Genomic DNA, 23,358 nt, shown 5'->3' with positions numbered 1-23,358 from the left:
TAAGTATTTGAGCCCCTATCAATCAGCAAGATTTCTGGCTCCCAGTTGTCTTTTATACAAGTAATGAGCTGAGATTAGGAGCACTCTCTTAAAGGGAGTGCTCCTAATCTCAGTTTGTTACCTGTATAAAAGACACCTGTCCACAGAAGCAATCAATCAATCAGATTCCAAACTCTTCACCATGGCCAAGACCAAAGAGCTGTCCAAGGATGTCAGGGACAAGATTGTAGACCTACACAAGGCTGGAATGGGCTACAAGACCATCGCCAAGCAGCTTGGTGAGAAGGTGACAACAGTTGGTGCGATTATTCGCAAATGGAAGAAACACAAAATAACTGTCAGTCTCCCTCGGTCTGGGGCTCCATGCAAGATCTCACCTCGTGGAGTTTCAATGATCATGAGAACGGTGAGGAATCAGCCCAGAACTACACGGGAGGATCTTGTTAATGATCTCAAGGCAGCTGGGACCATAGTCACCAAGAAAACAATTGGTAACACACTACGACGTGAAGGACTGAAATCCTGCACTGCCCGCAAGGACCCCTTGCTCAAGAAAGCACATGTACAGGCCCGTCTGAAGTTTGCCAATGAACATCTGAATGATTCAGAGGAGAACTGGGTGAAAGTGTTGTGGTCAGATGAGACCAAAATCAAGCTCTTTGGCATCAACTCAACTCGCCATGTTTGGAGGAGGAGGAATGACCCCAAGAACACCATCCCCACCGTCAAACATGGAGGTGGAAACATTATGCTTTGGGGGTGTTTTTCTGCTAAGGGGACAGGACAACTGCACCGCATCAAAGGGACGATGGACGGGTCCATGTACCGTCAAATCTTGGGTGAGAACCTCCTTCCCTCAGCCAGGGCATTGAAAATGGGTCGTGGATGGGTATTCCAGCATGACAATGACCCAAAACACACAGCCAAGGCAACAAAGGAGTGGTTCAAGAAGAAACACATTAAGGTCCTGGAGTGGCCTAGCCAGTCTCCAGACCTTAATCCCATAGAAAATCTGTGGAGGGAGCTGAAGGTTCGAGTTGCCAAACGTCAGCCTGAAACCTTAATGACTTGGAGAGGATCTGCAAAGAGGAGTGGGACAAAATCCCTCCTGAGATGTGTGCAAACCTGGTGGCCAACTACAAGAAACGTCTGACCTCTGTGATTGCCAACAAGGGTTTTGCCACCAAGTACTAAGTCGAAGGGGTCAAATACTTATTTCCCTCATTAACATGCAAATCAATTTATAACTTTTTTGAAATGCGTTTTTCTGGATTTTTTTGTTGTTATTCTGTCTCTCACTGTTAAAATACACCTACCATTAAAATTATAGACTGATCATTTCTTTGTCAGTGGGCAAACGTACAAAATCAGCAGGGGATCAAATACTTTTTTCCCTCACTGTAAGTTATTGACAATATTTTTAATTTCATTTTATCATTGTTGTTATTGTCTTCTTTCTGACGTAGGGGCCTTATCGTCCTAAATGTTAATGACAGCTACTACCTTGAACCAATCCGAGGGCTGGACTCCATCTATCACATGATTTATAGGACAGAACACCTGCCAATCAAGAAGGGGACATGTGGGTACCACCATTCACACCACAGGGGCATTCTGACTGAGCTTACCAGCCTCATTAAACCTTTGCATCAAAGGGTAAGGACTTGGGACAGTATTTACAATGCTACTTACAGAATAAGGCAACACAATAAATTGAGTTCATCCAAACCACACCATGGAAACTGCAAACCTGTAGAAAAAAATTCACATGGAAGAATTAAGTTGCCTTTTTTATTGAGATACCATAAGGGTTTCCTGTAAAAATGTAACCCATTGTATCAGTTACCAATACAGATCAGTCTCTCACAGGTTCATGTATGTAGTATCCCCTAACATGTTTTTTGTTTATTTATTTAGAATGTTATTGTTTACATTATGTTCAATAGCCTAATAAGGTAATGTTTCTTGATGTCATCTTTGCTTCATCTCAGGTTAATAATGTATCTATTTTTGTATTACAACAGAATAGTTGTATACTTCCATTTTATTTTTAAACTCCCTACTGCAGGCAGACTTTTTTAGAGGACTTGAAAAAGACAAAAACTATTCAGGCCACAAGATTACCAATTTTTATCTTCTTTTCTTTTCAAGTTAATTTTGTATTATATCCAAAGCATTGTCTATATGTCCATTATGAATCTGCAAAGTGAAACATATTTGATAGAGAGGACATTGACCGTTTATTCCAGTCTAGACAATATATTTTTATCTTTGAGTGAAAATTGCAATTTTACTGCACTCAGATCCAACTTCTTAACTTTTAGCTCTTGATCAAATTGTAGACATTATTTAGTGCCAAGAGGAAATGTTTCTCCATCTACAAATAAATAGCTTGAAATGTTCAGGATTCCAGAGCACATGCTCAGAGGGAAGCTTAAGATTCCAGCATTTCCACTTTCTTTGCTTTCTCTGGCCCCTCCTGATGTCCAGAGTTTGTAGAGTTGCTTGCTGTTACAATTTTTGATATTCACATATTATTAATTATATATTGTGTATGCAAATAGAATCCCCAAATCCTCTTGAGTATATATAATTTTCATTTTCTGTCCTATTGGATGTTCCAGAATAAGTTATTACTTCAAATGAGTTATACAATTCCAGCTTTTCAATTAATCACCTACAAAAAAAATCATTTTAATACAAACTGTTTTAGAACGTCTTCTGTCCAAACATCATAAAGGTTGATGAAAGGTTTTTTGTTTCTGTTTAGCAGTATTAAATGTAGTCCCTATGTAGCAGACTTTACAATCTGTATAATCTTTTCTCCATTACATGCCAATATTGTATTGATCTGTTGCCCACAATATGCTCTCACCAGCTTAATTTCCTCACCAATTCTAAACATTTTTTATTTCCTGGTAACATAATTTCAACATGCAGAAGATATTATAGAATTCAATGCTGTTGTCATTGTTTCACAGGAAAAAACGTGTTACAGATATGAAAGTTCCATATCAATACCATCTAGTGCATGTGCATGAGTATTACCTGAGACATTTAAAGGCATAATTAATAAAATAAGTCTTTTAAGATCTTTTAGTTTTGATGAATTGCTAAATTCATATTATTGATGCCTCAGAACCGTGAAATAGCTATAGTGATGGCAATGGGTGAATGGTAGGTATATGAGGTTGAAAGAAGAACTGCCACAACTATTTAAATACTGTATAACTGAATGTCCCTACTCTGGTATTTCTGGACATATTGCCCATTGAAAAAGGGATGTTGGTAGTGTGATGCAGTCTGCTTCAGATTCTGGCCTACCATTTATAGATAGGGTTGTGACTTTAGACTGGGCAAAAGGCTAGGTCAAGTCCAGGGTCAATCTAGGCATGGCTTTATTACAGGATGTTATGGTTAGTTTTGAGGAGGAGAGAACTCAATGATAATAATTCCTAAATCCTCATAATTTGTCTTATAGGTGAGACGGAATGCCTTTGGTACAACCAAGTATATGGAGCTATTCATAGTAGCTGACAATACACTGGTAAGCACAATATTTAAATTGGAAGTATTAATGGTCAAAAAGATGGCATACTTGATATTCAGGGTACCTGTCTCTGTCCCTAATCAAATAGGTGTTGATACTGATGGTGAAATTAAGCAAAAGGTTAGCACAAAAGAGACTGAATTGTTAACACATCAATGAAAGTTTTCACTACATTGCAGCCTCTTCTTTGGTTGACACATTTTTTTGTAGCTGAGAAACATATTATTATTTAAGTTAGAGAAGGGAGAATGCAAGCAAGTCAGATCTTACTTGCCTGGATTGTGTTAAGCCACAAAACCACTGCTGTCATAAAGTGATCTGTAATTTCAGCAGAGCCTTGATTTAGCATGTTAAAAGTGATTTATCTTCCTGTAGCACCATTCCAACTGACAATATGCCACAACACTGGCTTGGGTGAGAATTAGAGACTTTATGTTTCTGAAACTATCCGTATGTAGTTTTACCCCTGTAAATTTACCATAGGAGTTATCATAGGAGCACATTTAATATGGTTTTATTATAGTTTATATATATACACCGATCAGCCATAACATTATGACCACTGACAGGTGAAGTGAATAACACTGATAATCTTGTTATCATGGCACCTGTCAGGGGGTGGGATATATTAGGCAGCAAGTGAACATTTTGTCCTCAAAGTTGATGTGTTAGAAGCAGGAAAAATGGGCAAGCGTAATGATCTGAGCGACTTTGACAAGGGCCAAATTGTGATGGCTAGACGACTGGGTCAGAGCATCTCCAAAACTGCAGCTCTTGTGGGGTGTTGCCAGTCTGCAGTGGTCCAAGGAAGGAAAAGCGGTGAACGGCGACAGGGTCATGGGCGGCCAAGGCTCATTGATGCATGTGGTGAGCGAAGGCTGGCCCGTCCAACAGACGAGCTACTGTAGCTCCAATTGCTGAAAAAGTTAATGCTGGTTCTGATAGAAAGGTGTCAGAACACATAGTGCATCGCAGTTTGTTGCGTATGGGGCTGCGTAGCCGCAGACCAGTCAGGGTGCCCATGCTGACCCCTGTCCACTGCCAAAAGCGCCTACAATGGGCACGTGAGCATCAGAACTGGACCACGGAGCAATGGAAGAAGGTGGCCTGGTCTGATGAATCACGAGTTCAAGGTGTTGACTTGGCCTCCAAATTCCCCAGATCTCAATCCAATCGAGCATCTGTGGGGGATGTGTTGGACATGGAGGCCCCACCTCGCAACTTACAGGACTTAAAGGATCTGCTGCCAACGTCTTGGTGCCAGATACCACAGCACACCTTCAGAGGTCTAGTGGAGTCCATGCCACGATGGGTCAGGGCTGTTTCGGCAGCAAAAGGGGGACCTACACAATATTAGGCAGGTGGTCATAATGTTATGGCTGATCAGTGCATATATATATATATATACTTGTACTATTTATACAGTGTCACATTTTCATTTTTAGATGTTTTATTTAAATTATTTAATACAGTTGTGTGACATTTTATTGAATTGGTAAAAACGTGATAAAAGCAAATTCATAGTTTCCTCTGGTTTCTTCATATTTAGTCTCAATACAAACTAAGGAAGTTGTCTCTGGATACATTTTTCATATATGGAGGCCAAGAATATGTCATTTGTATTTAAATACGGTGTCTAAGGCCAAGAACACATTTAAATAAAAGACTAGGCAAAGGACATAGCAACACAATTTTCACATTAAAACTATAGCAAGCCAAATTATCATTTAGAGATATCTCTAAATGCATTTCAAGATATCTTTAAATGATTTAGAGATATCTGGAAATCATTTTGAGATTCATTTAGAAATATCTGAAATAATTTCAAGATATCTTCAAATGACTTCCTGTAATTTGGCTGAGATTATCACTTCCTGTTTCCTCATTCAGTTACATAGAAATGAATTAACAAGTTAACAGGAAGTGATAATTTTGGGCTACATACAGGAAGTGATTTGAAGATATCTGGAATTGATTTAGGGCCGGATTAAATCAAAACTTTGACCCACCCGATATTAGAAAACTACAGAACTGTACTCAGTTGCGGCTTCATTTTTAGTAAGATGGCCCTTTCTTCTAATCTTAAATGTATCGTTATGATGTACAGGTTTGTAGTTTTCTATTAGCGGGTGGGTCAAAGTTTTGATTTAATCCGGCCCATAGAGATATCTCTAAATAAACAGGAAGTCATTTGCAGATATCTCTAAATGATTTCTAGATATCTCTAAATAATTTAAAGATATCTGCAAATCATTTAGAGATATCTCTAAATGTATTTTTAAATTAGATATCTTTAAATGATTTGCAAAATATCTCTAAATTTTTTGCAGATATCTTTAAATGATTTAGATATACACTCACCTAAAGGATTATTAGGAACACCTGTTCAATTTCTCATTAATGCAATTATCTAACCAACCAATCACATGGCAGTTGCTTCAATGCATTTAGGGGTGTGGTCCTGGTCAAGACAATCTCCTGAACTCCAAATTGAATGTCTGAATGGGAAAGAAAGGTGATTTAAGCAATTTTGAGCGTGGCATGGTTGTTGGTGCCAGACGGGCCGGTCTGAGTATTTCACAATCTGCTCAGTTACTGGGATTTTCACGCACAACCATTTCTAGGGTTTACAAAGAATGGTGTGAAAAGGGAAAAACATCCAGTATGCGGCAGTCCTGTGGGCGAAAATGCCTTGTTGATGCTAGAGGTCAGAGGAGAATGGGCCGACTGATTCAAGCTGATAGAAGAGCAACTTTGACTGAAATAACCACTCGTTACAACCGAGGTATGCAGCAAAGCATTTGTGAAGCCACAACACGTACAACCTTGAGGCGGATGGGCTACAACAGCAGAAGACCCCACCGGGTACCACTCATCTCCACTACAAATAGGAAAAAGAGGCTACAATTTGCACAAGCTCGCCAAAATTGGACAGTTGAAGACTGGAAAAATGTTGCCTGGTCTGATGAGTCTCGATTTCTGTTGAGACATTCAGATGGTAGAGTCAGAATTTGGCGTAAACAGAATGAGAACATGGATCCATCATGCCTTGTTACCACTGTGCAGGCTGGTGGTGGTGGTGTAATGGTGTGGGGGATGTTTTCTTGGCACACTTTAGGCCCCTTAGTGCCAATTGGGCATCGTTTAAATGCCACGGCCTACCTGAGCATTGTTTCTGACCATGTCCATCCCTTTATGACCACCATGTACCCATCCTCTGATGGCTACTTCCAGCAGGATAATGCACCATGTCACAAAGGTCGAATCATTTCAAATTGGTTTCTTGAACATGACAATGAGTTCACTGTACTAAACTGGCCCCCACAGTCACCAGATCTCAACCCAATAGAGCATCTTTGGAATGTGGTGGAACGGGAGCTTCGTGCCCTGGATGTGCATCCCACAAATCTCCATCAACTGCAAGATGCTATCCTATCAATATGGGCCAACATTTCTAAAGAATGCTTTCAGCACCTTGTTGAATCAATGCCACGTAGAATTAAGGCAGTTCTGAAGGCGAAAGGGGGTCAAACACAGTATTAGTATGGTGTTCCTAATAATCCTTTAGGTGAGTGTAAGTAGAAGCAGTACACTTAATTGTGCTCCTCTGCTTCTTACTTTAATGGAAGTGACAATCAGCAGAAAAGGTCACGTTTAATTTTGCCATACACATATTGTTGCTCCTGTTCTCTAGGACTGGGAACCTGGGGCAGCTATCTCAGACTCCAGCTCTTAAGGCACAAAGATAAGACCCTGTTCACACTTATTAGGCCGGCCCTGGGCCACCTCAAATTTAGTCCGGCTTTTTTCAGACACCCCGTTCACACTTGCGGTTTTAGGAGGACTAAGTGCGTTACATATGCGTGCGAAAAGGCGGGCCTAATCGAAATGCATGCCAGGAAGTAAACAAATCTGCTCAAACAAAACCAGTGACGCATGACATTACGTCTGCTTAAAGGTGTATGCGATGTGTTTATAATTACAACTTATTAATATTGATTGGATATTGTTCGGTTCTATATTTTATTTGAAAGTAATCTTAACCCTTTGCAGCCGAAGCTTTATAAAATAATTAAAAATGTGCTGGTTCAATGGGGAATCTAATTCATATATGTCCCTTTTCAAATGTGTATCTTCGGTTCTGCAAGTCTAAAAGAACTGTTATGCAATTCACCCGAAAGCGAAGCACCTTTTAGGACATCTGCATTAAATCACAATAAATCGTATGCATCGAAAGCAGGCTCTGTGATGCGTCTATAGTGATATCAGACAGCAGCGCTGTGCACTTCCTGCGGTTTCTGTTTTAACTTTATCTTCCACATTGTAAACAGCGCTTTAATTTCTGCATCGTCCCAGTTGTTACCTCTAACGCTGGCATTTGTGATTGTACTGCTCAGCTCAATATAACTGCATTTCGGATTGGATAGTAAACTATTAAAATGCACTGATTTGAATGGAAACCTGCTTCGGTTAAATTTATATCGTTTTAATGCAAAATTCGGATAATTAATAAAGTTATGGTCCTGTTCACAATTTCACAAGGCTATTTCCACGTGTAAAATGCATACTGTTAAATGTCAGACTTCAATCATACTTAGTACAAGAAAAAACAATAGCAAGTTTACCAGCTACAGTTAGAATTAGTCAGAATTTGGCGTAAACAGAATGAGAACATGGATCCATCATGCCTTGTTACCACTGTGCAGGCTGGTGGTGGTGGTGTAATGGTGTGGGGGATGTTTTCTTGGCACACTTTAGGCCCCTTAGTGCCAATTGGGCATCGTTTAAATGCCACGGCCTACCTGAGCATTGTTTCTGACCATGTCCATCCCTTTATGACCACCATGTACCCATCCTCTGATGGCTACTTCCAGCAGGATAATGCACCATGTCACAAAGGTCGAATCATTTCAAATTGGTTTCTTGAACATGACAATGAGTTCACTGTACTAAACTGGCCCCCACAGTCACCAGATCTCAACCCAATAGAGCATCTTTGGGATGTGGTGGAACGGGAGCTTCGTGCCCTGGATGTGCATCCCACAAATCTCCATCAACTGCAAGATGCTATCCTATCAATATGGGCCAACATTTCTAAAGAATGCTTTCAGCACCTTGTTGAATCAATGCCACGTAGAATTAAGGCAGTTCTGAAGGCGAAAGGGGGTCAAACACAGTATTAGTATGGTGTTCCTAATAATCCTTTAGGTGAGTGTATCTCTAAATATTTGAAGATATCTTTAAATGAATTAAAGATATCTCTAAATGATAATTTGGCATGCCATATAAAACATCTATTTAAATTGCTCAGTATATGCATTAGTTTATAATATCATATGCATATGAGTTTTTTTTTAATTTTTTTAGTACAGAAAACAAAACAGTGACCTCCCGAAAATAAAGGAGAGGATAATGGAAATTGCCAATTATGTTGATAAGGTAAGTAATCTGCTGCTTCATTTTAGTCACTCCATGAATTTGGTAGATATTTTGTTTGTTTTCATGAATTTAGAGAAATTTGGTAATTGACCATTTAGCTACTTCATAATATACATACCATAAATAGAATAAACAAATAAATATACCTTAAACAATTGATCAAATGAACTAATATAAAATAAACCAACATAAAATAAACCGTTAGGCATGGAGGAGAGAAAAAATCCTATGGATTGTTATAGTAGAAAATAAATCTCTCCGGGTACATGGCTTAAGGCCGAGGCCTAATGGTTGCCTCCCCTCCAGGCAATATAATTATGTTTCAGCAGCAAGAAGATCAGAAAGTTCTTAAACGGTGCTGCTGACTGCGGTGTTCCCTCTGGTGGGGGCCCTCCGAGGGGGTGGGGAGGCGGAACATCAACAGTCGTCAGTCCTTGAGGTCTGGGTGCACGGTTTGCCTTCCGTGGTGGGGTGCCTCATCAGCACTCTGGGGTGGGTTGTGCCTCGTCAGGCTTCCAGAGTGGGGTCAAGGTGCCTCGTCAGCCCCTCAGATATTGCTGGAAGACAAAAATAAAATTGTGCTCAGTTGCTGATCATAAAATGCAGGACAGAATACACTTGTGCATACCATCTCCATGGCACAATGGTGCCATGGCACTACTTAGTTTGTAATGCCACTCAAACTCTTCAAAGTTCAAAATGTCAAAAGATTTAAGTATACAGATTTTAGTTGCCTGGTGAATTTTTGACACTCTCTGTGTGGGCAGTTTTACAGGGTCCTGAATATCCGGGTGCCACTAATAGGTCTGGAGGTATGGACTGAGAGGGACCAATGCTTGGTGACAGAGGAGCCAAATGCCACACTCTGGTCTTTCCTGCAATGGAGACAGAAGCTGAAATCACGCAAGAAACATGACAATGCACAGCTGCTCACGTAAGGCAATGATCGAAGGCCAATCTAAATGTAAAGTGTTTGTTAGTCAGAAGGTCAGGACATAGTTTTCATCTTTCACTCAGTCTAAATCTTGATGGATCCCATTACATCTCCAGATATGCATATTGCTCCTCACATTCATGTAATATTGTTTTTATGCAGAGAAGGCCGAATCCATGAATTGTTAGTCAATCACTACAATGTTAATCTTTGTTTTAGTCCACAAATCTACTGTTGTTAGTTATGGGAGATGGAATTGCATATACTTTGAGTATATAGAGTATACAGTACATCCTGGGTAGTTCCATTAGCACAGATAATCAGGCAACGCAGGAGAACCAAAAAGCAGGTGTCAAGAAGGGGAAAGCTAAGGTCAAAATACACTGGACAAAGGTAACTGGAAATACTATGAATGGAAGAAACAAAGGGGTATAAATACAGGCAACAAGAGACAGGTGAGTTAATTGATTGATGGTGATTAAACTATTATCTAATTATAAGGTGATTGGAACAAGAAAGCCATAGGAAAACTTGGAGTGCAGCAACATTAAGTGGCGAACTGGGGTACAGGGGTTAGACATGACAGACTGTCAGTGCTTTGTTTTGTTTTTTTAACTGTGGGACAGTCATAGTTCTTCTTGCCAACTGTGTTTTATAGGGACCCTGTTTGGGAATTGATTAATACAATTCTAAAAGCATGAAGGCATATTTTGTATATATATTTTGTCTTCACCAATTTTTTATTTACAAAGACTGTCTATGTTCTGTTTCAGGGGTGTCATTTTTAAGGGTACAACCATCGGCATGGCTCCCCTTGAGGGAATGTGCAGTAATGAGAACTCGGGAGGCATCAATGTGGTGCGTATCAGAGATATGAACAGTTACACATTGTGGTCAAGGTATTTTCATCCTTACAGGGCCAAAACCAAAATAGTTCAATATTAAATGTTTTAGGTAGAGTGGGTTTTCTTTTTTGTCACCTTTTTTTTAACCTGTTATAAGTTGGCCCCAAGTGTATGGTATTTGATTGCATTGGCTGCAATATCAGTATCAGTAGAAATGTAATTCACCTTGACTTTAAGGGTAAAGGTAAGCTTCTGTATTTCTTAATGGAATGTCAAGGGTAACTCCATCTGAATGGCATTTTGTATGTTTCTTTCATAACAGATAAAGCCCATAAGACAGCAGTATACTCCAATTGGTACTCTAAAGATAATTCCCATAGAAAGAATGTTGTTATACTTCATCCCTCAGGTATTTTGAATAATAAACTCCACATGCATCTGCAATCAGTATGGCATGCCAGGACAAGAAAAATAATGTAACTGCTTTTTATTGAGGCAGTCATTTTATTCTAATTTGAAAAGGCTTTACTTGTTATTAGGATATTGTTAAGAATGAATTAGGATATTGTTAAGAGCAGATATGAGAAGCTGTGTACTATGATTTCAGATTCAGAAAGTCCATTGTTAATTAGCACTCTTCTTCATGAAATTTTTTTCAGCTAGTTACCTAACAAAATAGTTAATACATCCCTAAGCATTATATCATAACTGTGAAAGCAGTGAATGCTGTTCCAGATCTCTTATAGTTCTGGTCTAGCTCTAGTTCAGAAAATGTTTTTTTTTTTTAGCATTGGAGTTGCAGCGCTTTAATTCTACCACTCATCTTGATCTTTGTATTTTTCATTTCATGAGGGAATGAAACTATGGTACATTATGATGGCTCTTGTTTGCAGGACCACTCAGATTTGTCCATTGGGGCCGCAGCTACGATGGCCCACGAGATCGGGCACAACTTTGGCATGAGTCATGACAACGAGGGCTGCTGTGTGGAGGCCACACCAGAGCAGGGCGGCTGTGTAATGGCAGCTGCCACTGGGTGAGAAATGAGGCCTGTGTTGGCCTACAGGGAATGGGGCAAACACATAACTAGTTTCATTGATCCAGCAAGGCACATTATTTTCCTCATGATTGAAAGGGTCATGGGTCTAGTAAATAGTCACTGACAACCTGTTATACAATTACATATGATGTTGAAGTCCAAATAAAAGCTGGCATATTATCAAATTAATGAAATGGATCTCTTCAGAGTCTGCCCTCCATGCTACACTTGAAAATACAAAGTTTTTTTTGTTATTTTTCTGTCCATCAGGCACCCTTTCCCTCGTGTGTTCAGTGGCTGCAGTAAAAGTGACCTGGACAGCTACTTCAGGAAGGGAGGAGGAATGTGTCTCTTCAACATGCCTGATATGAAGGACCTGGTTGGGGGAAAGAGGTGTGGGAATGGCTTTGTAGAGGCCGGGGAGGAGTGTGACTGTGGGGATCCAGAGGTGAGATCAGTAGTGTTTCTCCTTGTATGATCGAAGACTTGTGGCTAAATCTGGGCACCAATGGCAGTTACTACTCTCCTCAAAGTGGATAACTGTCAATGCCATAAAATTGCCTTCGAGAGTAAAAATATTTTTGCAGCCATCGTATGTATACCTGTAACATGCAGAGAATATAAAATGTGCAAGGCCTCACTTACAAAAGGTTGTGGACAATAGTAAGGAAAACGGTACCTTTTGGGGGAATGCACAAAGGAAGGAAGGGTCTTGAGCACACGTAGCCACCCCCTTTTGTTTCGTTGTGTATATTGTATACACCTCCATTAGCAGTCACAAATAAGTAATGTCTATATACCTATATATTGTTGTTCATGTTATATTTTGGGATGCAGGGGTTTTTCTCCAGTTCTTTAGAGAATGTTTACAAAGTGGCTCCATTAAGTATACTGCTGTAGGCAGTGTCAAGATAAAGGGATGAAAGTGTCAAGGCAAAGGATTAATGATTATTGATACTGAAACAGTGGCTGCCCCATAGTTGATTCCCCCAGTTTTAGTTACAGAAGATTTAGTTACAGAAACAGGGCAATAACGTACCTGCATAAAAATAAAAGTGCACTATTAATAAAAATAAACAAGATAAGTAGATAGGTACACCTTCAATTATTTCACTATTACACAGTAAAGAAAACTGCATGGTAATGAATTATAGTATTTTGTTTCTTTATGATTGATTGATATATATATATACAGTATATATATGTGTGTGTGTGTGTGTATGCATGCATGCATGCATGTATGCATGTCTGTTTAGTGCCTATTTAGAGTACAATGTTGAGTAGATTAACAGTATTCAACTTTCCTCAAATAAGTATTTAATATAATGATTGCTTTTGGTTTTGGAAATGTTTTTTCAAGGAATGCACAAACTCCTGTTGTAACGCCAAAAACTGCACTTTGAAGGCTGAAGCCCAGTGTGCCCATGGAGTGTGCTGTGAGGACTGCAAGGTACAATTGCCCTCGGTGGTTTCTTCTTTCTTTTTCTTCTGTCTCTGTATTGTCTCTGAAGCCTGCTCCCCTATTTGTAATCATTCACTGCTATTCATTACTGTCCCTCCAGCCTTTTTTGGCTTCCACAGAAATGTCTTGCTTTGGCTCAGAGCGAATAAAGTAAGTCATTACCATAATTAAAAGAAACTGACACAGACCCGTTCACACTTGAGATTCATATGTGAACGGGGTCATAGATTTAGGCCGGCCCTGTGCCGGATCAAAACTAGTCCCCCTTTTCGACCCGGCCTAATACCGGCCTAAATGTAACTGTGAATGCGCCGGGCCCTGGGCCGGGTGGAAAGTGTCAGCGTGTGACGCAACTCAAGCTCCGCCCCTAGAGATTGCGTGTCTGAGAGACGCGGAATAAACACAGAGTAAAAAACAGAGTAAACACAGGCACTGACAAAGCTGCACCGCTGCAGGACACAGTATTGTCTTTATATTGTTTGAATGTCATATCGATCTATAGCCTTAAATGTTACATTTCGCTAGCTCACATATTTATATACATTATAAAAGTCTAGGCTAAGTAATGAGTTATAATGTAAACAGTTCAAACTACTCGGTCGATTAAAATAAAAGTGTGTAGCTGGTAAACTTGCTATTGTTTTTTCTTGTACTAAGTATGATTGAAGTCTGACATTTAACAGTATGCATTTTACACGTGGAAATAGCCTTGTGAAATTGTGAACGGGACCATAACTTTATTAATTATCCGAATTTTGCATTAAAACGATATAAATTTAACCGAAGCAGGTTTCCATTCAAATCAGTGCATTTTAATAGTTTACTATCCAATCCGAAATGCAGTTATATTGAGCTGAGCAGTACAATCACAAATGCCAGCGTTAGAGGTAACAACTGGGACGATGCAGAAATTAAAGCGCTGTTTACAATGTGGAAGATAAAGTTAAAACAGAAACCGCAGGAAGTGCACAGCGCTGCTGTCTGATATCACTATAGACGCATCACAGAGCCTGCTTTCGATGCATACGATTTATTGTGATTTAATGCAGATGTCCTAAAAGGTGCTTCGCTTTCGGGTGAATTGCATAACAGTTCTTTTAGACTTGCAGAACCGAAGATACACATTTGAAACGGGACATATATGAATTAGATTCCCCATTGAACCAGCACATTTTTAATTATTTTATAAAGCTTCGGCTGCAAAGGGTTAAGATTACTTTCAAATAAAATATAGAACCGAACAATATCCAATCAATATTAATAAGTTGTAATTATAAACACATCGCATACACCTTTAAGCAGACGTAATGTCATGCGTCACTGGTTTTGTTTGAGCAGATTTGTTTACTTCCTGGCATGCATTTCGATTAGGCCCGCCTTTTCGCACGCATATGTAACGCACTTAGTCCTCCTAAAACCGCAAGTGTGAACGGGGTGTCTGAAAAAAGCCGGACTAAATTTGAGGCGGCCCAGGGCCGGCCTAATAAGTGTGAACAGGGTCTTATCTTTGTGCCTTAAGAGCTGGAGTCTGAGATAGCTGCCCCAGGTTCCCAGTCCTAGAGAACAGGAGCAAAAATATGTGTATGGCAAAATTAAACGTGACCTTTTCTGCTGATTGTCACTTCCATTAAAGTAAGAAGCAGAGGAGCACAATTAAGTGTACTGCTTCTACTTACACTCACCTAAAGGATTATTAGGAACACCATACTAATACTGTGTTTGACCCCCTTTCGCCTTCAGAACTGCCTTAATTCTACGTGGCATTGATTCAACAAGGTGCTGAAAGCATTCTTTAGAAATGTTGGCCCATATTGATAGGATAGCATCTTGCAGTTGATGGAGATTTGTGGGATGCACATCCAGGGCACGAAGCTCCCGTTCCACCACATTCCAAAGATGCTCTATTGGGTTGAGATCTGGTGACTGTGGGGGCCAGTTTAGTACAGTGAACTCATTGTCATGTTCAAGAAACCAATTTGAAATGATTCGACCTTTGTGACATGGTGCATTATCCTGCTGGAAGTAGCCATCAGAGGATGGGTACATGGTGGTCATAAAGGGATGGACATGGTCAGAAACAATGCTCAGGTAGGCCGTGGCATTTAAACGATGCCCAATTGGCACTAAGGGGCCTAAAGTGTGCCAAGAAAACATCCCCCACACCATTACACCACCACCACCAGCCTGCACAGTGGTAACAAGGCATGATGGATCCATGTTCTCATTCTGTTTACGCCAAATTCTGACTCTACCATCTGAATGTCTCAACAGAAATCGAGACTCATCAGACCAGGCAACATTTTTCCAGTCTTCAACTGTCCAATTTTGGCGAGCTTGTGCAAATTGTAGCCTCTTTTTCCTATTTGTAGTGGAGATGAGTGGTACCCGGTGGGGTCTTCTGCTGTTGTAGCCCATCCGCCTCAAGGTTGTACGTGTTGTGGCTTCACAAATGCTTTGCTGCATACCTCGGTTGTAACGAGTGGTTATTTCAGTCAAAGTTGCTCTTCTATCAGCTTGAATCAGTCGGCCCATTCTCCTCTGACCTCTAGCATCAACAAGGCATTTTCGCCCACAGGACTGCCGCATACTGGATGTTTTTCCCTTTTCACACCATTCTTTGTAAACCCTAGAAATGGTTGTGCGTGAAAATCCCAGTAACTGAGCAGATTGTGAAATACTCAGACCGGCCCGTCTGGCACCAACAACCATGCCACGCTCAAAATTGCTTAAATCACCTTTCTTTCCCATTCAGACATTCAATTTGGAGTTCAGGAGATTGTCTTGACCAGGACCACACCCCTAAATGCATTGAAGCAACTGCCATGTGATTGGTTGGTTAGATAATTGCATTAATGAGAAATTGAACAGGTGTTCCTAATAATCCTTTAGGTGAGTGTATATTTTAGCTCAGCTGTTGTCTGAATGCCATGAACTTAATCATTTTTACAATGAGTTATAATATATTTTGAACCAGGTATAAAGCATACAGACACAAAGAACAAAATCAAAGATGAGTTTGAAGATGACTCTCATCTCTCATCAGATGGGAACAGGTTTTAAATTAAAGAAAACTTGTTTGTGAGCAATCCCTGAAAGAATTAAAAAAGACAGATAAACATGACAGACTCTTTCTGCATTCCAGAGTCTGTTGTTGAAACATTTTGCTCTAACCTCAGTTTTTGTTGTGAACAATTGCTATTGTTACAGCACTTACATTCTGTATGAACTAGATGAGGTACACCTAGATGCACAATAGGGATACCATTAATACAGGAAATTCATACAACACCAATATATGTATATGTATGCAAGACAGTTCTCTGCGAGGCTATGTATCTTTTCTATGTATTCTTTTCTTACTGCATTTTCTAAAATTAATTATTTGATCATATGAAAGACCTGAGCAATTGTTTGTTTACTGTGCTGCGAGTGTGTTTTTCCAATGAAAGCTGCTTCACTGATATTATTTTATGTTGTGTAATAATAATAATAATAATAATAATAATAATAATAATAATAATAATAATAATAATACAGTGGGATTGGTCACATTTTTGCTGTATTAAATCAAGAAAATACTTGCATGAAAACAACCTGAAAATGCTCTTGCAGGTTCTCTGTTCGAATTTCGAATTTGTCTAAAAGTTTCTTGCAGCCAAATGTAAAGAAAGTCTGTTTGACATATGTTTGCATAGGTTCTATTCCATATGTTTATTCACATGCTTCCATTTCTCTTTGTGTACAGTGGAAACTGCAACAAAGGTGTAAACTGCATGTAACAAATTAGACGATGCATCAATATGTATATATTTTTTGCAAATACTAAAACAACAATAACAACAAAAGATCGCATACATCCCAACATCAATACCAACAATTTTGTTATTGTTCTTGCATAGAGAACATATGTTGATATTGAATGGCATTTTATATTATGTTTTTGCAATGTGTCAGTGTTTGTTTTGGTTTTGTTTTTACATAGGACATTCCCTTCAAACCTGGAATAAGTCTGTTTGCTCTCCTCTGAACTGCCTCTAGAGCAGCGATATCTTTCTTGAAGTCTGGTGCCCAGAACTGTACACAGTATTTCACATGAGGTCTCACTAATACATTGTATAGTCTTCCCTTGTTCTAAATTCTACACTTCTGAATTGTGGACCCTCTCACATTACACGATCACTGGCACCGGGCATGCGCCCCGACCAAGCTGCTTGTCATCACGATCAGTGCAGATTTGTTGGGATGGACAAATCAGGCTAAAATTGGGCTAAAATGTGTGTAGTGTGTGCCTAGCTAAAGAAACGCACTCACCACTGATTTAATGTGTATTCAGACATATCAGTTCAGATTTTCAACAATCCCGTACACCTCTCACTCTCTCTTTATATGTATGAAATCAGTCTTTATTATGTCTTTTGTAGTGATCTACATATCACTGTTCAGTTCAAACGATGATAATAAAATTACAATGAAGGCACTTTTATCACAATCCTGCGTCCACGACTGGGATTAAATCAAAACTTCGATAAACACAATAGAAAATTACGCAATTGTACACAATTGTGGCTTAATTTTTAGTTGCTAGTTTCTTCTAATGATAAATGTAACCAATATACACCCACCTAAAGGATTGTTAGGAACACCTGTTCAATTTCTCATTAATGCAATTATCTAACCAACCAATCACATGGCAGTTGCTTCAATGCATTTAGGGGTGTGGTCCTGGTCAAGACAATCTCCTGAACTCCAAACTGAATGTCTGAATGGGAAAGAAAGGTGATTTAAGCAATTTTGAGCGTGGCATGGTTGTTGGTGCCAGACGGGCCGGTCTGAGTATTTCACAATCTGCTCAGTTACTGGGATTTTCACGCACAACCATTTCTAGGGTTTACAAAGAATGGTGTGAAAAGGGACAAACATCCAGTATGCAGCAGTCCTGTGGGCGAAAATGCCTTGTTGATGCTAGAGGTCAGAGGAGAATGGGCCGACTGATTCAAGCTGATAGAAGAGCAACTTTGACTGAAATAACCACTCGTTACAACCGAGGTATGCAGCAAAGCATTTGTGAAGCCACAACACGTACAACCTTGAGGCGGATGGGCTACAACAGCAGAAGACCCCACCAGGTACCACTCATCTCCACTACAAATAGGAAAAAGAGGCTACAATTTGCACAAGCTCGCCAAAATTGGACAGTTGAAGACTGGAAAAATGTTGCCTGGTCTGATGAGTCTCGATTTCTGTTGAGACATTCAGATGGTAGAGTCAGAATTTGGCGTAAACAGAATGAGAACATGGATCCATCATGCCTTGTTACCACTGTGCAGGCTGGTGGTGGTGGTGTAATGGTGTGGGGGATGTTTTCTTGGCACACTTTAGGCCCCTTAGTGCCAATTGGGCATCGTTTAAATGCCACGGCCTACCTGAGCATTGTTTCTGACCATGTCCATCCCTTTATGACCACCATGTACCCATCCTCTGATGGCTACTTCCAGCAGGATAATGCACCATGTCACAAAGGTCGAATCATTTCAAATTGGTTTCTTGAACATGACAATGAGTTCACTGTACTAAACTGGCCCCCACAGTCACCAGATCTCAACCCAATAGAGCATCTTTGGGATGTGGTGGAACGGGAGCTTCGTGCCCTGGATGTGCATCCCACAAATCTCCATCAACTGCAAGATGCTATCCTATCAATATGGGCCAACATTTCTAAAGAATGCTTTCAGCACCTTGTTGAATCAATGCCACGTAGAATTAAGGCAGTTCTGAAGGCGAAAGGGGGTCAAACACAGTATTAGTATGGTGTTCCTAATAATCCTTTAGGTGAGTGTAATGTACACTTTGGGTCAAATTTTTCATTTAATGCATCATGGTATAGATGGATTATCAGTTGACGTCATGCATGGGTCATCAATTAGTGCTTGCGCAATCCAGTTGCAAAACATTAAATACTGCCTTTGAATGTATTGACAGGGACACTTCACCTCGAACCAATTTATTTAAAAATTATTAAAAAATCATTAGGCAATGCGCTTTTAGTGCAAGAAGAAGGACTTTTTGGTTGCAAGCTCCAAAACGGAGAGAGTGTAAAACGCTTAACGTGGCTTACTGTGCATAAAATGAAACCATTTATATCCAAACTTCACAAATTACAAAACTGACACCATCCAGGCTGATATACAAAATATTTGGTTTTTAAAGCCATGGAGCAGGTTTGAGATGCTGGACATGTTCTAATAACATAGCTGGTTGAACTTTAAGCTCACTTTGGAGAATAGACAAATCCTAGACAAATAGACAAATAGAAGTCATCCTGAAACTTATCTAGCTAACCCGATTATCCATGTAGGAAGAATGGACCCCAGGTCCTATACATTTATGTATATGATCATTTAGCCAGGGAGTATTTTTAATGTTATGTTATGTTATTATGTTAATCTCCTACAGTAGCTGGCTCACTGTCACAGTTCTATCGCTAAGAGCCAGCACAACATGATCAACTATATTATCTTCTGGGAGGGGTATAGAATGACACTGAACAAGGTGATTGATTAAACAGCTACAAGAAGTTGTATTGAGTGTGAGAAGACATTTGGGAAATTTAATTCAGGAATTCGTTACCCTGGCCAGTTTCCATTTTCAATTCCCATTTCGCTGATAAGTTCACACAAACTCTTGCAGCTGTTCTTAATTTACAAGCATCAATCACTTCAATCAGTGTCTAGATCCCTCCCTGGAAACACCATCCAAATTGTCTTGGGTTGGGTCAACCCTGGTCCTGAAGAGCCACAGTGTCTACTGATTGTTGCTCTATGCAACATGTTACTGTAACTACTTTCAATCATAGATTCAATCATTTGGTTAAATAAGTCAAAATTACCTAGCTATTCAGTGGCTGATCATTTAGAGAAACATAAAAACTGGAGGGTTGTGGCTCTCCAGGAAGAGGGTTGGCCACCCCTGGAATAGTCAATTAATTACTTTGTGCAGCTTGAATCCACACTGGCTCAATATGGTGACCCAGACTCCAGTTGATGTTTTGTTTATATTTTGTTCCTTTTCCCTGGCAGTTAAAGCAGGCAGGTACAATGTGTCGGGAGCCAGCAGGGGCCTGTGACCTGCCTGAGTACTGCACCGGAGCCTCCCCCTACTGCCCTTCCAATGTCTACTTACTCGATGGCTCTTCCTGCCTCTATGGGCATGCATACTGCTACAATGGCATGTGTCTCACCCATGAGCAGCAGTGTCTCCAGCTGTGGGGATACGGTAGGCATTCAGTCTCAGTCTGGCAGACTGATCTCTCGCATGGACCGCCACAGTTTGTTGAACCTTCCTACAGATTTAGGACAGATCAATACATTTAATAATTTGGCACCAATGTAGAGATATCATATATATGTATAACACAGTGCTGTTTTGGAGGATTTAGGAGTGTCTTAGTTGTTGTTCATTGTGGTTTCAGTTTCAGAGTGGGGTTGTCAGCCAAAGATGTGTCATTATCTGGGTAGTCAGTCAGTCCTTTTCTCTTACTCTCTTTAATCATACTTCCTCACAGTGTGTTGTCTGTGTTGAGTTTTTATGCCAGTCAGCCTGCATTCATCTACTGCTGGATGAAGGCCATATATATATTGCCATAAACATGTTAGAATTCCATCAATTCGGAATTTTGCCTCTTCAAAACATTATTCAAAGTTGCTTAAATTAATTAAGATCATTATCTTGGTATTTGCAATTATCTTATACAATTTAGAAAACTGAAAAGTACATTGTTAAGTCTTTTTTAAATAGCAGCAGCTGTATTGTGCTTTACCTGACAGAAGACTGAGCTGTATTCTGTTGTTTCAATGTCTTTCATCTAGGTGCCCGACCAGCTCCTGATGCCTGCTTTCAAGATGTGAATGCTGCTGGGAATGCCTATGGGAATTGTGGGAAGGATGGACAGGGGAATTATATGAAGTGCGAGAAAAGGTGAACTCTGGGGCCTCAGTGCAGATTAACTCTTGCCTTTGTTTTTCAGCTTTTCCTTGTACCTGTTTTTTTGTTTTCACTTTCTCCATTTGCAGATAATTAAAAAAACTAAAATCTTGAATTGCTGGGTTTTACAAATTGCCCAAAGCTAAACTGCATTTACATTTACATTTACATTTACATCTACATTTATTTACTGTTTCTACCCTTATTCCCATTTAAAAATTGTATAATTTTTTTTTTTTTTATCCCGAATCAGTGACGCAAAGTGTGGTAAGATCCAGTGCCAGAGTGCTGCCAAAAAGCCAAAGGGAACCAATGCTGTTCCCATTGACACCACCATCCGCTTCAATGGTGTGGAGGTGAAGTGTCGAGGGACCTTTGTCTACACCACCCAAGAGGGGGATGGTGACCTGCTAGACCCAGGGCTCGTTATGACAGGGACCAAATGTGGTGAGGGGAAGGCAAGTGCACTGCTGCTGCTGTTGTGTTTTACCTACCTACGTAGGTTTTGTAGGTCTCTATGTCAGGGCTGCATTAGAATCAATGCTTTCAGAAGTAGAGAGAAAAGGGGCAACTGTAAAAGTAAGAAAAGATATCTGTTGCCTGGCATGATTAATATTTATTTTATAGCTTTTTCTAAATAGATGAATAAAGCAGGCAACATGAAGTAGAGGTTGGTACCCATCCCCAGAGGTTCATGGACTCATGGACTGCAGAAACTGCTCTTGTAGCCTGGAGCAAAGTACAAATTATTGCTCCTGTCATGCAGGCTGTGTAAATGGTTATCAACCATAGCTCCAGCAAGTGGCCTGTGAAGGATCAATGTTCCTTGCGTGGACAGAATTATATTCTCATTTCAGTCAACCAACATATATTTTGCTGCTTTCCCTGCTACTTAGCTTAAACAATGGGAACCGAAACTTAAAATACAACTAAAGGCAATATATATAATATATAGTACTGTACCGATGCCGATGTACATGTTTCTATAGATATCATGGTTTGTTTCCTGGGTTTGTTGTTATCTGGTGACAATTCAGCTGTTAACAGGACTAAATAAATTTTTCACAGGTGTGTCGAGATCGCCGCTGTCAGAATGCATCTTTTTCTGAGCTGGAAAGCTGCATCTCCCAGTGTCACAATCATGGGGTAAATACAAGTATTTTTCTGAATTTGTATTTATTTTTAATGAATGTGATATTATATCAGTTAGTATTTTGGTTTTACATTTTTATTAATTTAATTTTGATAATTTCTAGTGTATTATACTGTCATAAAAGATTGAAATGCAGTACATACAGTCTTATTCTTCATTGTTAATATAAATGTGTAGGTCATGCAGAAGAGTGTTATTGTTTTTGTAATTGTATTGCTGATAAAAGAGTTGTATTTTAATGTACAACTCCATTTTTACAATTATGAATAATCTTTTCCAAAAGCAAATGCATTGGGTAATTAAAGAGTGAGGTCTGGAATGTCTTTTAGACATTTGCCCCTTGCAGTGAGGTGCTGTTTTCATTGGTTTTGCAAGGCATACTTTACAAAAATGTACACAAAGTAACTAACCAAACCTATATTATTTTCCTCATCCACTTGATCATAACAAATCAGAATCTCCAGCAGGGCTTGTTCAATTTTTCAGATTCAGTTGTCTTAAAAGGAGGCCCTTTACTTACCACTGTCAGCCCACTTCAGGTTTGTCCAATATATGGAAAACCTTCTTTGTTTATGATTCACAAATGCCTGTTTTCCTTTGGACTGGGTGTGGTTGTCAGGACTTTCCCAGGTATCAATAAGTCATTTTTCTTCTAAGACGATTTGATTTAACAGCAAGGCAAGTGAGAGGAGACTTTGTGATGTCTGCTAGACTAAATTGTATCCTGCATTTCCACATAATACTTAACATACTAATACTAATACACTAGTATCTAGGTGTGTGTGTGTATTGATATACACTACCGGTCAAAAGTTTTAGAACACCTCAATTGTTCCAGTTTTTATTGAAATGTACGCAGTTTAATGTCTCAAGGTACTCTGAAATTAAAGCGTAGAACAAATAAACAATTTGAGATAAAAAATAAATCATGGAATCATTTTGTTTAACACAATTAA

The 23,358-nt window shown here is 39.6% G+C and overlaps 1 protein-coding gene across 2 annotated transcripts in view; it reads left to right on the top strand.

Annotated features, from left to right (window-relative positions):
* Positions 1–23,358, top strand: part of adam19a (ADAM metallopeptidase domain 19a) — a 175,903-nt gene that overhangs the window by 131,319 nt on the left and 21,226 nt on the right. For both annotated transcript variants that reach the window (XM_066719673.1, XM_066719672.1), the window contains exons 6-17: positions 1,467–1,656; positions 3,482–3,547; positions 8,918–8,989; positions 9,757–9,923; positions 10,697–10,781; positions 11,662–11,804; positions 12,078–12,255; positions 13,168–13,257; positions 20,346–20,541; positions 21,135–21,243; positions 21,503–21,707; positions 22,318–22,395. In XM_066719673.1, the coding sequence (XP_066575770.1) occupies positions 1,467–1,656; positions 3,482–3,547; positions 8,918–8,989; positions 9,757–9,923; positions 10,697–10,781; positions 11,662–11,804; positions 12,078–12,255; positions 13,168–13,257; positions 20,346–20,541; positions 21,135–21,243; positions 21,503–21,707; positions 22,318–22,395 (1,579 nt within the window). The remainder of the gene's footprint in view (positions 1–1,466; positions 1,657–3,481; positions 3,548–8,917; positions 8,990–9,756; positions 9,924–10,696; positions 10,782–11,661; positions 11,805–12,077; positions 12,256–13,167; positions 13,258–20,345; positions 20,542–21,134; positions 21,244–21,502; positions 21,708–22,317; positions 22,396–23,358) is intronic.

This window comes from Amia ocellicauda, chromosome 13 (genome assembly GCF_036373705.1).
Source record: "Amia ocellicauda isolate fAmiCal2 chromosome 13, fAmiCal2.hap1, whole genome shotgun sequence".
Classification (NCBI taxonomy): Eukaryota; Metazoa; Chordata; class Actinopteri; order Amiiformes; family Amiidae; genus Amia; species Amia ocellicauda.
This window is presented reverse-complemented; position numbering and strand designations above follow the sequence as displayed.